The sequence below is a fragment of the Rutilus rutilus genome, assembly GCF_951802725.1.
Source record: "Rutilus rutilus genome assembly, chromosome: 23".
Lineage (NCBI taxonomy): Eukaryota > Metazoa > Chordata > Actinopteri > Cypriniformes > Leuciscidae > Rutilus > Rutilus rutilus.
In genome coordinates, this window is record NC_140233.1 from 2,813,667 (window position 1) to 2,827,500 (window position 13,834).

The window sequence follows — 13,834 nt, forward strand, 5'->3', positions numbered from 1 at the left end:
ACTTTATAACACGCAATTGGGAGATATAAAGTCAGAATTGTATGATATAAAGTCGCAATTGCGTTATAAAGTCAGAATTGTGTGATATAAAGTCGCAATTGCGAGAAAAAAGTAAGAATTCTGACTTTATAAGAAGCAATTCTGACTTTATAAGAAGCAATTCTGACTTTATTTCACGCAATTCTGACTTTATATCTCGCAATTCTGACTTTATATCTCGCAATTCTGACTTTATATCACGCAATTCTGACTTTATATCTCGCAATTCTGACTTTATATCACGCAATCCTGACTTTATATCTCGCAATTCTGACTTTATATCTCGCAATTCTGACTTTATATCTCGCAATTCTGACTTTATATCACGCAATTCTGACTTTATATCTCGCAATTCTGACTTTATATCTCGCAATTCTGACTTTATATCACGCAATTCTGACTTTATATCTCGCAATTCTGACTTTATATCTCGCAATTCTGACTTTATATCTCGCAATTCTGACTTTGTAACACGCAATTGCGACTTTATTTCACGCAATTCTGAGAAATAAAGTCAGAATTGCGAGATGTAAACTCGCAATTGTGAGATAAAAAGTCGCAATTATCTTTTAAAATGTTTTATTCTGTGGCGGAAACAAGCTTCCATAGTGCAGTAAAGCATTGCGCGGGGTGTAAAGTCCGTGTCCGGTGCTCTCTGGACGTAGGAATAATTCAACTCATAAAAACGTATCAAGCCAAGGCACTCTAGAGTTTAAGTAAATGTATATAAAAAGCATTTGTTTCATCATGAATTATATAAATAGTTTAAGTTTATTTATTTGTCATACATACAAATGTCAAAGACGATTTGTACATTGAAATGCATTTGGTTGAGGCTCAGTTATTCATCAGTAGTGCAATATATACAATTCAATATAATAGATATTTACAGTAAAGTATATAAATATGCAAAACAAATATGTTTGTATGTAATAATGATGAAATAAAGGCTTTTTATACATTTACTTAAACTCTCGAGTGCCTTGATACACTTTTATGTTGGTTGATAGTCAAGCGAATGAGCAGCACGATAACACACACAAGCTAACACAATCATTCTCAACTATTCAGTAAGACAGGTTTGGAACGACGAAACTTTTCTTTAAATATGTATGAAACACAAGCAAAAAAAAGTGATTATAATTTTATAATTGATTTGAGTTTTTAGCCATTAGCAGTTTGAGTTTGGGAAAGCGGAGCGCTGACTGATATCTGTGTCACCGAAACACTTTCACACAGTGACCTGAAGGAAAGCGCAGTCCTGTTTCCCAAACGACCTCGTCCCCCGCTGAATATTCACGAGCTCGCTCTGATGCCCATACTGGAGACGCTGATGAATATTCATGCGATATTCAAAACATACAGGAAGAGGAAGCATTTGGATTCTGAAATCCGTTGAAGGGTGAGCGAAGTTTACGGGACGGTCAAGCGTGAATGCTGGGATATTTAAGCTGCTTGAGAGATCGGAGATAATGATGATGTTTCAGGTAGCAGAGAAGGTCACTATTTAATTAGCACACTCGCTGATCACCTCGTAAGACGGCTTTAGCTGAGCGACACATTCGGGAGACGTAGCGCGCCGCTGGGGAAAATGAAAGGTCAACGCATCCATAAATGGAAATGGAGATATTTTATTCACCGTAAGACAAGAACAAGCCATATAATAATTTAAAATCTAGACAGAAAACAGACACAGAAAGCTAATCGAAAAAAGAAACACAAAATAGCGTCGAACTTCCATATCCAGGCAAAAGAGAGATACGATAAGATTTACTTGCTAGCTAAAGTTTCTACAATCCTGTGATCATCAAAGAGATAAAAATGAAAGAATGTTTTATTCTTTAAACATCCAGTGTGGTCATGCCGGTGCTCGTGTTTCGTTTCTCGTCGTGGGTTTATAGTCCTTGATTGTGCAGAAATGGCCTCCTCCGGTCTGATATTACACACCTTTCATATTTGGCATAACTTCGGGGAGGGTCGTGTGAGACTGTACAGGTGCTGTGAGTCGAGCCACTAGAGACACATGGGATCCACTGAGCAACAGATGTGTCCGTTCTGGAGAGAGACGAGGGAAAACGCATCACAAGCTGTTAAATTTAACTACACAATTAGATAATACCAGTTTAGCTCAACCAGTGACCAAGCAATGCTTCATTTTGTTCAGTCTGTGTGTAAAAAGAGCATTAGCAATTAAAGAAAACACACTTCAGCAAAACATGATCAGCTCAAAGTGTCTGGATCATTTATGGCCCCAGATGTTACTGGTAGTCTCTGTATGAAGAATTATTAGGTATAATATGTCACAGTTTACTTTATTTTGCTCTCCTCACTTACATAAATGAACTATAGTGTCCTGATCACACTAGTAAAACAATATCAAAAATTATATCTGGTGTCTGAATCATTTTTGGTTTTGGACTGTACATCCCTGTCTCTTTGTTTGTTTGCATGTCATGTTTTTTGCTTGTTTGTATATTTGATCATGTCTCTCTGCACAAGTGTGTGTTTTTTTGTGTGCTTTGAGTACCTTGCACTGGCACAGTGTGCACTCCGTGCCGTGTTTGACCCAGGACGAGCCGCTGAAGCGCGTGATCCCGTGTTCGTCATCGCAGGTCTTGGTGATGTCGTTGCGGACGGCGTGAGCCTGGCACGGGTCCGAGACGCAGCGCGGGCAACACTCGCCCTCGGGAACCAGCGTGAACTCGCAGTCCGCCGGCGGGCAGGACAGGGGCCAGCAGTCCACTTCACCCTGCTGAAAACACCAGAGAAACCAACGATACGACAGTGAAGGAACTGAAGCAACAGTCTGGGCTCGAACCCTACATGCACACGGTTGGTAAGATTATTAATGTTTCTGAAAGAGTCTCTTCTGCTCACCAAGGCTGCGTTTATTTGATCAAAAATACTGTAAAAATGTAAATATTATTAGAATTTTAAATAAGATGTTTTCTATGTGAATATACAGTAAAGTGTAATTTATTCCTGTGATCAAAGCTGAATGTTCAGCATCATTACTCCAGTCTTCAGTGTCACATGATCCTTCAGAAATCACTCTAATATGATGATTTGATGCTCAAGAAACATTTATGATTATTATCAGTGTTGGAAACACTTCATGTTTTCATGGAAACTGATACATTTTATTGTTCAGGATTCTTTGATGAATAGAAAGTTAAAAAGATTTATTTGAAATGGAATCTTTTGTAACATTATAAATGTCTTGTCACTTTGCATCAATTTAACAAATCCTCGAATAAAGAATTATATATTTAAAAAAAAAAAATCTTACAGACCTCAAACTTTTGATTGGTACCGTATTATAATTATTATTTTGCCATTTTTAATAATTTCTGTGAATTTTTTTTTTCCAGGTGTAGAAATCAAAATTGTAATATGCATTATTTCCTAATAATAATAATAATATGATGATGATGATATGAATATTATATAGTAATAATATTCTTTTTTTTTTTGCATTATAATCCAAATTATTTTATTAATCCATGTAAATGAAAACATTTAATTCGAGTCGTTTTACCTATACAGTATCTTATCTCTATAATGAAATCTAGTAATCTTCATTCAATATTTTGGGTTTGTTTCCCCTGATGAGAAAGACTGTAAATTATAAATGCGCATATGTGCTGAAAGTTAATTTTCTATTTATTTTTTCATGAGCGAAAAACACAAAACTACAATATTGATATCATGGGTCTTCAATAAATGATCCAAAATGTTAACTTCACATTGAGATGCACGATAAAAAAAGCAGGCTTATGCATGCGCAGGTGCTTTGCAATATTGTGCGTAAGTAAGAATAATTTTAGATAGCGAGATGTAATCGAGTTGACATTTAAAGCGTTCCTCACGCCGAAGCGCCACAATAATAACAGTCAAACACTCATCCGGCGGCTGGAAACAATATCATTTCTGCTATATTGCATGTATTTTTGAGCGCGGGTCTCTGTTGGTTCACCAGCTATCAATAACAGCAAAGCACTGACTCCCCAATACATCCTCAAATACAGGTCATATATTTCAGGTCTGGCTGAGCAGAGATTTGGCCGAGCGTTTTCATTTCAGCCGAGCTAACACACAGGAGGCGCTCTGACAGCCGTGTGAGATGCATGAGTCTTTTTGAAGTCTTTCCCTCGAATTCTGATTGTGTTTTGATCTCACGCGGTCCGGCTGCTTATCACCGCTGGAAGGGTAAAACCTGTTTACCCGAGCTATTGACCAGAGCTCTGAGTTTATTGCAGCATCTGCATTTTTCTTGCATGGAATGTAATATATTTTCCAGGATGCATATTTATCAGAGCGTTACACACTGTGCTGTATATACTGCTTTCTATACAGTGATGAACATTTCAAACTATAGTATGCTGTACTGTTGTCACATGACCTCATTATTACATCAACGTTGTCCAGGAAATACCACTTGTTTATATGGTTTTGTTTAAAAAATATTTTATTAAAAAACATGCAAAATTGCTATATTTAATTTACATTGATTTATACAATTTTGGGTAACACTTTAGAATGCTGTTCCTTCATTAATGAATAATTACACAAGACCAAACGAGTAACACATTATTAACATTCTAGTAACTACTATTAACTAACAAGAAACTCTGATTAACAAATTAGTAAGTAATAGCGCTCAGATGAATGTAGTAGTTCATTATTAGCTAATCAATAACTACTATTTTTTTCATACCTCCCAGAGAACTATTATCTACAGGTTCATGATTAACATGAATAATGCATAATTTATAATAAAAGGTAATGGTAACCCACTAGTAATGACTCAAGTATTACTACATCATTCTAAAGGAACTACTAATTATTTGGATCAGTATTCTAAAGTGAAAAACATGATAACTATCTAATATTGACTGAAGTCACTGTAAGCTTTTGAGATTTTTGTAAGATTTTGAATAGTAATTCCTTCCAATGGATTTGGGAACACTTTAGTCATTACTAGTGTGTTCCCATGATCTTCACTTTAGATACTGATCCAAATAATTAGTAGTTCCTTTAGAAAGATGTAGTAACACTTGATTAATTACTAATGGGCTACCATTACCTTATTATATATTATGCATTATTAATATTAATTATGAACTTGTATATAGTAGTTCTTAGTAGTCTTCAGTGAGGTATACAAAATAGTAGTTACTGATTAGCTAATAGTGAACTTCCACATTCGACTGAACGCTATGACTTACTAATTCGTTAATCAGAGTTTCTTGTTAGTTAATAGTAGTTACTACAATGTTAATAATGCGTTACTCATTTGTTCCTGTGTAGTTATTCATTAACCCCTTAACGCCTGAATTTATAAAGCTGTATATAAAAAAAAAAATTCTGTGTGTTTTTGACTTTAGGTAGATGGTAAATAATGTTGAGATTATCAATTTCACTTTTGCACAACAAATAAATAGAAATGTTGGTATGTTGCAAATTTGCGACAACAGGCATTTAGGGTAATTTTGGTATGTTGCAAATTTGCGACAGTGGGCATTTAGGGTATTTTTTTACAAAATGGAAAAATTAATAAAACACATTTTCCCATCTCAGGAATGTAGATTTTATTCATGGCACAAAGTTGTTAGAACTTATAAACTTTATTCTTATAAACTTTGACAAATTAATGAATCTTGACAACAGCAAGAAACAAAACACTCTCCTACTCCCTAACATTGACAGTAGTTTTTATACATTCCATGTTACACTCTGTTTAACTCTTTCCTTGTTTCTCCAGTGCATACATTATATATTCTTGTAGTGTTATATCCTAACATGCTATTTTTTGTGAAAAAAAAAAAAATACTTTTTTTTGGCTGAAACCATCTAAATACAGCATTATTATAATATGTAGCCATTAGCCCAATCCAGCCGTTATGGCCCAATGTCGCAAATTTGCTACAAACAGAAATCTACAAAGTACGTAAAAAATATTCGTCACATGAAGTCTATATGAATAACATAGCTATAGAAGCAATCAATAAGCTGGTACATATTTTTATCTTAGCACAACTTAACTCATTTTGGGAAATTTCTCCACATTTGCGCACTTGATATGCGGATTTTGCAAAACAAAATATTAGCTTCGGTGAACCGGATGTAGTTCCCACTCCGACCGCTCCTACGATAAACCAGTGCGTGCAAAATGTTCCTAGGTATGTATCGAATGTGCACAAACAGGCATTGGGGGAAAACACACGCTATCTCGCCTGCAGTCTGAATGGAAGGGGTTTGTTGCAAATTCGCGACAGTAGGCGTTAAGGGGTTAATGAAGGAACAGTATTCTAAAGTGTTACCCAATTTTGTACACAAATAGGATAATAATAATAACAATAATAAGTATTATTATTATTATAAACTGAATTAAGCATTGGCATTTCTAAGATTTAAATAATTTATGTGATTTTTTTTTTTTTTTTTTTTCAGGCCTGGAAATCAAAATTGTAAAAATAATTGTGTTCAAATAATTTTATAAATCCATGTAAATGTTTCATCCTATTTTGTGTAAAAAAAAAAAAAAATTATATATCTATATAAACGTATATAATTTTAATTTTTGACATCTTTTATTATAACAACTAAATCAACCAATTGAATATTTATTTTAAGGTCATATTTTCAATAATATAAGTTAATGATGTATTTATTATAATTATTATTAATTATTATTATTAATATTATTATTATTGCTGGTGTTATGAGCATCAGCATTTCAAAGATAAAAAAAAAAAATTACTGTTTTTAAATTTAATATTTTCCATGGCCTACTGTAAATGCCCCTGATGTTTCTCTCTGTATTTTCCTCTGCTTCTTCCTCATGTGTTTGTGTCTGGGAGAATGAAGCGGTCGCTGTAACGGCCCCTCGGAGCGCCAGTGTTAATGAGAGCCAGTGTTAATGAGCGCACGCTTGATCAACGAGCCTCGTCTCCGCCCACCGCACAGATGATTTGTGGGAAAAGAGTCGAGCAGGAGGGGGTCACAACAAGCTGCTTTCTTCCACAAAACCCCCTCATGAATGCAAATATGACATTAGCATTTGACGAGCATATGGCTGGAGGAGGAGAGGTGTTTCGAACACTCGGTAGGGAGCATCGAGATTCATACCACATACGAGCAGCACAGAGTCCATCATGCTGCGTTTATTTATTATTCTTTGATTATTGTTGAGTTTGTGATGTTTGGAAAGATACTAGGGGTCTCAAACTCGAATTACCTGGGAGCCGCTAACTCGTGTTCTCCATCGGGGGCCGAAAATAGCTGTTTTTACAACCACAAATTTGATCTAAATACAGTTATTATTGCAGTCAGTGCTTTAAAGCCAACATGAGCTGTTTCCATCCACTTCACATTTTGATTTATCGCATAAAACACTGGATGGAAACACACTCAATTGAGGCGGATAATTTTATTACCTTTCATTCCATAAACCTCATGTGACTTTGCCTCAGCAGAGGCTGTGATTGGATAACTGGAGTAACCAGCAGACCAATGGCGTTGCAGCATCTCTAATGTTGGTTTGGTGTTTCTGAAACGCCGGAGTTAAAGTGTGTGATCTGGAATGATTTGGTTTAATTCCCTCCAGAAGCGTCTCACACGAGTGTGTTCCCAAACACCAGCATCCGAACGCAACAGATCATGACAGCGTTTACTGTGTTTCGTCTGACGCTCTGAGACACTCATTTATGACGGAGGGAAAGAGGGAAAAGCCCGATTGCAGAAACGTACATTTTTTATAACTGATATTTTGTGCTAGTTTCCCAGGAAGTGACGATTTTGTTCTCTTGGACACATGGGATGGAAACGTTGCTTTATTCACAAATGTTTTATGCGGTATTACAATGTTAAGTTCGCAACTTTGGATAAAAACACAGCTAATGACTATTTCAGGGTTAATGAAGTTAATGAGAAAGAGTCTGAAAGCCCAACCCACTCCCTTATAAGGAAATCAGTGTCTGAAAGCCCCGCCCACTAGCTTATAAGTAAATCATAAGAGTCTGAAAGCCCCTCCCACTCCCTTATAAGGAAATCATCAGAGTCCAAAAGCCCCTCCCAATTCATCATAAGTAAATCATCAGAGTCTGAAAGCCCCTCCCCACTGCCTTATAAGTAAATCATCAGAGTCCGAAAGCCCCTCCCACTCCCTTATAAGGAAATCATCAGAGTCCAAAAGCCCCTCCCAATTCATCATAAGTAAATCATCAGAGTCTGAAAGCCCCTCCCACTCCCTTATAAGGAAATCATCAGAGTCCGAAAGCCCCTCCCACTCCCTCATAAGTAAATCATCAGAGTCTGAAAGCCCCTCCCACTCCCTTATAAGGAAATCATCAGAGTCTGAAAGCCCCTCCCACTCCCTCATAAGTAAATCAGAGCCTGAAAGCCCCGCCCACTCCCTTATAAGAAAATCAGAGTCTTAAAGCCCCTCCCACTAGCTTATAAGTAAATCATCAGAGTCCGAAAGCCCCTCCCTACTGCCTTATAAGTAAATCAGTCCGAAAGCCCCTCCCACTCCCTTATAAGGAAATCATCAGAGTCCGAAAGCCCCTCCCACTCCCTCATAAGTAAATCATCAGAGTCTGAAAGCTCCTCCCACTCCCTTATAAGGAAATCATCAGAGTCCGAAAGCCCCTCCCACTCCCTCATAAGTAAATCATCAGAGTCTGAAAGCTCCTACCACTCCCTTATAAGGAAATCATCAGAGTCCGAAAGCCCCTCCCACTCCCTCATAAGTAAATCATCAGAGTCTGAAAGCTCCTCCCACTCCCTTATAAGGAAATCATCAGAGTCCGAAAGCCCCTCCCACTCCCTCATAAGTAAATCATCAGAGTCTGAAAGCTCCTCCCACTCCCTTATAAGGAAATCATCAGAGTCCGAAAGCCCCTCCCACTCCATCATAAGTAAATCATCAGAGTCTGAAAGCCCCTCCCACTCCATCATAAGTAAATCATCAGAGTCTGAAAGCCCCTCCCACTCCCTCATAAGGAAATCATCAGAGTCTGAAAGCCCCGCCCACTCCCTTATAAGGATATCATCAGAGTCTGAAAGCCCCTCCCACTCCCTCATAAGTAAATCAGAGCCTGAAAACCCCGCCCACTCCCTTATAAGAAAATCATCAGAGTCTGAAAGCTCCTCCCACTCCCTTATAAGGAAATCATCAGAGTCCGAAAGCCCCTCCCACTCCCTCATAAGTAAATCATCAGAGTCTGAAAGCTCCTCCCACTCCCTTATAAGGAAATCATCAGAGTCCGAAAGCCCCTCCCACTCCATCATAAGTAAATCATCAGAGTGATTTACTGATGATTCCATCATAAGTAATTATGTATTGGAATGTATCCCATTCCATCATAAGTAAATCATCAGAGTCTGAAAGCCCCTCCCACTCCCTCATAAGGAAATCATCAGAGTCTGAAAGCCCCGCCCACTCCCTTATAAGGATATCATCAGAGTCTGAAAGCCCCTCCCACTCCCTCATAAGGAAATCATCAGAGTCCGAAAGCCCCTCCCACTCCCTTATAAGGAACTCATCAGAGTCCGAAAGCCCCTCCCAATTCATCATAAGTAAATCATCAGAGTCTGAAAGCTCCTCCCACTCCCTTATAAGGAAATCATCAGAGCCTGAAAGCCCCGCCCACTCCCTTATAAGGAAATCTGTGTCAGTCGAGTGCATGAAGTGTACAACATTCCACATTTTATTTTTTCGGTTAATTAAGTGCATCATCTAAGTATTTAAAGTGCCCTTCTTTTATTTGTAATTTTCAGTGAATACTATTCTTTTTCTAATTTTCACTACGCACACTATTTATACTACAAAATGGCATAGAATAGTGCAGAAGTATGTGAATTGGGACGCACTCCTTGTTTCCATCACATCCGTGTGGTAGAGTGTAAGTGTGCGCTGTGCTTCTCACCAGACACTGGCAGCGCTGGCAGCTCTCGATCCAGGTGTCTCCACTGGAGTACGTCAGCAGTCCGTTCTGATGGAGACACTGGGACGTCAGGCGCGGGTCGCACTCCGGACAGCAGAACAGATCCAGCGTGGGATTGTCACAATCGCACACCATCCGTCTGCACATGACCCGACCCGACTGCAGGAGACAGGTGAAACACACGCGTCAGGAAAACCACAGCGATTCCAGCAAAAAGAGATTCTGAAAGCAGAGATCAGCTGTAGGCCTACATTGTACTAAAATAACTAAAATTTTAATTATACCATATTTTAAAAACAACACAAAATTACTCAAACATTAAAATAAAAATTGTAGGTGCTAAAATAACACTGCTTTGTCTTACTGTAACTACACTTTTTTCCTTTTTAAAAATAAATGAATGGTTAACCAAATATGTTCAACATAGATGTGCAAATATATTCAATAAATAAGACACTAGGCCGTGTGATATAGTGATTTTACTACGTTTTCGTGTATCCTTGCATATTGATAAGTAAGTACATATTTAGAAATACGTTTTTTAAAAAGATATATATATATATGATCATATATATAACATATATATATATATGATCACACATGTAAAAATGTTACAATTATTTTTATAAAAAAATATTTTATGTATATATTTAATGTTTTTTTATATTTACACATTGTAACATTGTGGTATATATATATAGTTTTAATTAAATGTATATATTTATTTGAATATTTTTCTTCATATTTACACATCATTGTAATATTTGTTGTACTGCCTTTAATCTTACTGCAGCTGCACTATTTACAATGTTTTTTAATAGATTGATGTTTTAATAGACATTATGCCACAAATGCTGTTGATAAACTTTTCAAAGCCTGTTCTTGTGATCATGTGACCTCTCAGCATGTGATATTAAATCTATACGTGTTAAATCTATAATATTAAATCTAGAGTGTTTTGTAACAACAAGAGCTTGTTATGAAAGCGTAGATGAACAGTAAACAGAGAATTTACCGCTCAAGTTTCAGCATCAGAAGACTTCAGAAGAGTTTTTGAAGAAGCCGAAGCGGGTAAAGCAAATACCCTTGATAACTCTGTGACACGGAGCTGAGAAAGTCTCATGTTCAGTCGAGCGGCCAGAATCTAATTCTGAATGACAGCTCTCCCTCTTCCACGTCAATTAAACGCTTTCGGCTGATTAAGACTGATTCGCTCACTCTGTCCTTCACCATGAGCGTGATAATTGGTAGATTGATTATTTAATATCTGAAAAGCCATCGTGCTCGTCGCCTCCTCCAGATGCAAGAAAACATTTCAATTAAATACTTAATTACCGACTGTGACCAGCCAAATTGATGGAGGTCAATCGCTTAAATGAAAATGTGACTCCTCAAGCGCTTCCGATCGAAACAGCAGCACAAAACTGAGGAGCGGTTTGTGCTAAAAAAAATCATAATCTAACATAACTAAGTATGTTGGCATTTATTAGAGTATATATTCAAGAAAAAAGATTTCACCATAGTTGAGTCTAGGTGAATTAAACTCGTATTTTCTTTAGTTATTTTCTGGTATCTTTACTTGTATCATGTGAAAATTACCACAGAATTTAAAAGAAGTATTTTGTTATCATTTTGATTAAATACTTTATAACATTATGATGATATTATATACAATATTATTATTATTATTATACTATATTTAACAATTATTTTATAAAGAATTACAATTCAATCTTTACAGATTGTTGTTATATCTGTATTATTATAGTTATCTAAAACATTTTTGCTACTTGAAATAAACATTAACTGAAATAAAATAAAATATATTTCATAATATTCTTTTATGATTTTTTTATTCAGTTTGACTTGATGTGCTAGAATAACTAAAATAAAAATAAAACTAGTCTTTTAAAAAAACTAATAAGAATTACAAAGAATTGAAAATTGAAAATGAAAACAGGAAATATTAAAATAATAAAATAAAAAATAATTCTAAATATTTATTAAAACTATAACAGATTTTACTGTGGTTGACTAGAAATACATTTCTTCATTTTTCACAGATCACTGAAGATATTATTTTATGTAAAAAGTTATTTTCAGGGATCCTTGCATGTGTCAAGTGAAAATTACCAGGAAATTTAACAGAAGTCATTTTTTATGATTTATCTATTTTTATGATTGTAAATATTATATATATTAAGTGGCTTTAAGTACTATGTACTTACATCGAAAAATAAGTACAATGTATTGTAAAACACTTGCTGCTCTTGAGGTGTGATACGGGTAAGGTTAGGCACAGGTGAGGTTTAAGGGTGGGTTAAGGTGTATGTGAAGGATCAGCTGTGTAATTACAAATGTAATTACATAAATTAATTACAGCTGTAATTACATAAATTAATTACAGCTGTAATTACATGCAGGTATTTACAAAAATATAAGTATAATGTAAAAACATGTATGTACACAATAAGCCCATTGTATCAAATTATTAATTTCAATGTAAGTACATAGTAGTTAAAGCCACTTAATATTAAGTGGGACCCATTAGGTCATGTAAATATTTAAATTTTAAAGCCTGTTCTTTTGATCATGTGACCTTATGCATCTGCCCTTCACATCTCAGGATGACACAGTGAAGCCCTAGTGATTTATCGTGACGCTCTGTCCAGTTAAACCTAATGGCTTTCACAGGACCTTCACCATGACCTCAAAGATGACAGCTTACCCATAATGCATCACTCTCACTGACCTGACACGAGCAAACAGAGCATCTGTCACTGTCCAGGACCCAGATCTGCCCGTTGTGCTTGACCTTGGTTTCGTGGATGCAGTCGCCGGTGCAGTTGTGCCCGTGCGGACAGCGGCAGTCGTATCCGCCGTCCAGGTTGAAGCACACGGTGTCGTTGGCGCAGGTGCTGCGACCCGTCCGACACTCGTTGATATCTGTCGGATGAGGTGAGAGTGTGTTAAACATACACAGTGTTTGAGAACTGTGTGTATGTGTGTGTTTGGACTGTACCTTTACAGGACTCTCCATTTGCAGTGAAAACCTCGTTATCATGGTAACCCTCGCGGCACTCGCAGTGATACCAACCAGGTAAATTCACACAGGTGGCATGTGTGTCACACTGCACCAAACCCTCCGAGCACTCGTCGATATCTGAACACACACACACACACACACACACACACACACACACACACACATGGATCATTATCTCGTGCACTGCCTACATGGACAGCATTTTAATGCATGTTAATGCACCAACCAGGTAAATTCACACTGCAACATTGCCCAATCCTAATGCAGTACAGCATTACACGGCAACTAAAAATAGTCACATTTAAAATGCATGCGTTATAACACTAACTTTATGCAGTGTAAGTCACTTGATAAGCATAAATGCGCAAATGTTGATGTAACATTAAACTCTATTGGAATTAGTTGTAAGTCACAACAAAGAGCTGTTGTTTATGAAAAACGTCCCAAATTAGACATTTAAATAGTTAATTAAATTATATTATTATATAAAATCTATCTGTATATAATATAAATGTATGAAAGAATGTTAATGTAACATTGCGTTGCAATCAGTTGTACGACAGAGTTGTCTATGTAAAATGCACCAAAAGAGTCATTTAAATAGTTAATTAAATTATATTAATTACATTAAATTCTAATTTTATTTCCAATTTTTTTCAAAACTGAAATGTGTTTACCAATTTAAAAATGACCAATTATTTTAATAAAACATTCAATAATTTTATTTATATAACTTCTAATTGTGTATAATATATAATAAACAATTATATATATATATATATATATTTTTTAAACTAAT

General features: G+C 36.2%; 1 protein-coding gene across 1 annotated transcript in view; it reads right to left on the reverse strand.

The window, feature by feature from the left end:
- Window positions 1–1,650: 1,650 nt before the first annotated feature.
- nell2a (neural EGFL like 2a) overlaps window positions 1,651–13,834 on the reverse strand; it is a 112,556-nt gene continuing 100,372 nt past the window's right edge. Inside the window, exons 16-20 of the mRNA XM_084396311.1 lie at window positions 13,012–13,152; window positions 12,742–12,935; window positions 9,972–10,148; window positions 2,567–2,791; window positions 1,651–2,094 (exon numbers count right to left, since the gene is read on the reverse strand). Coding sequence (XP_084252437.1) covers window positions 2,053–2,094; window positions 2,567–2,791; window positions 9,972–10,148; window positions 12,742–12,935; window positions 13,012–13,152 — 779 coding nt within the window. The 3' untranslated portion in view covers window positions 1,651–2,052. The remainder of the gene's footprint in view (window positions 2,095–2,566; window positions 2,792–9,971; window positions 10,149–12,741; window positions 12,936–13,011; window positions 13,153–13,834) is intronic.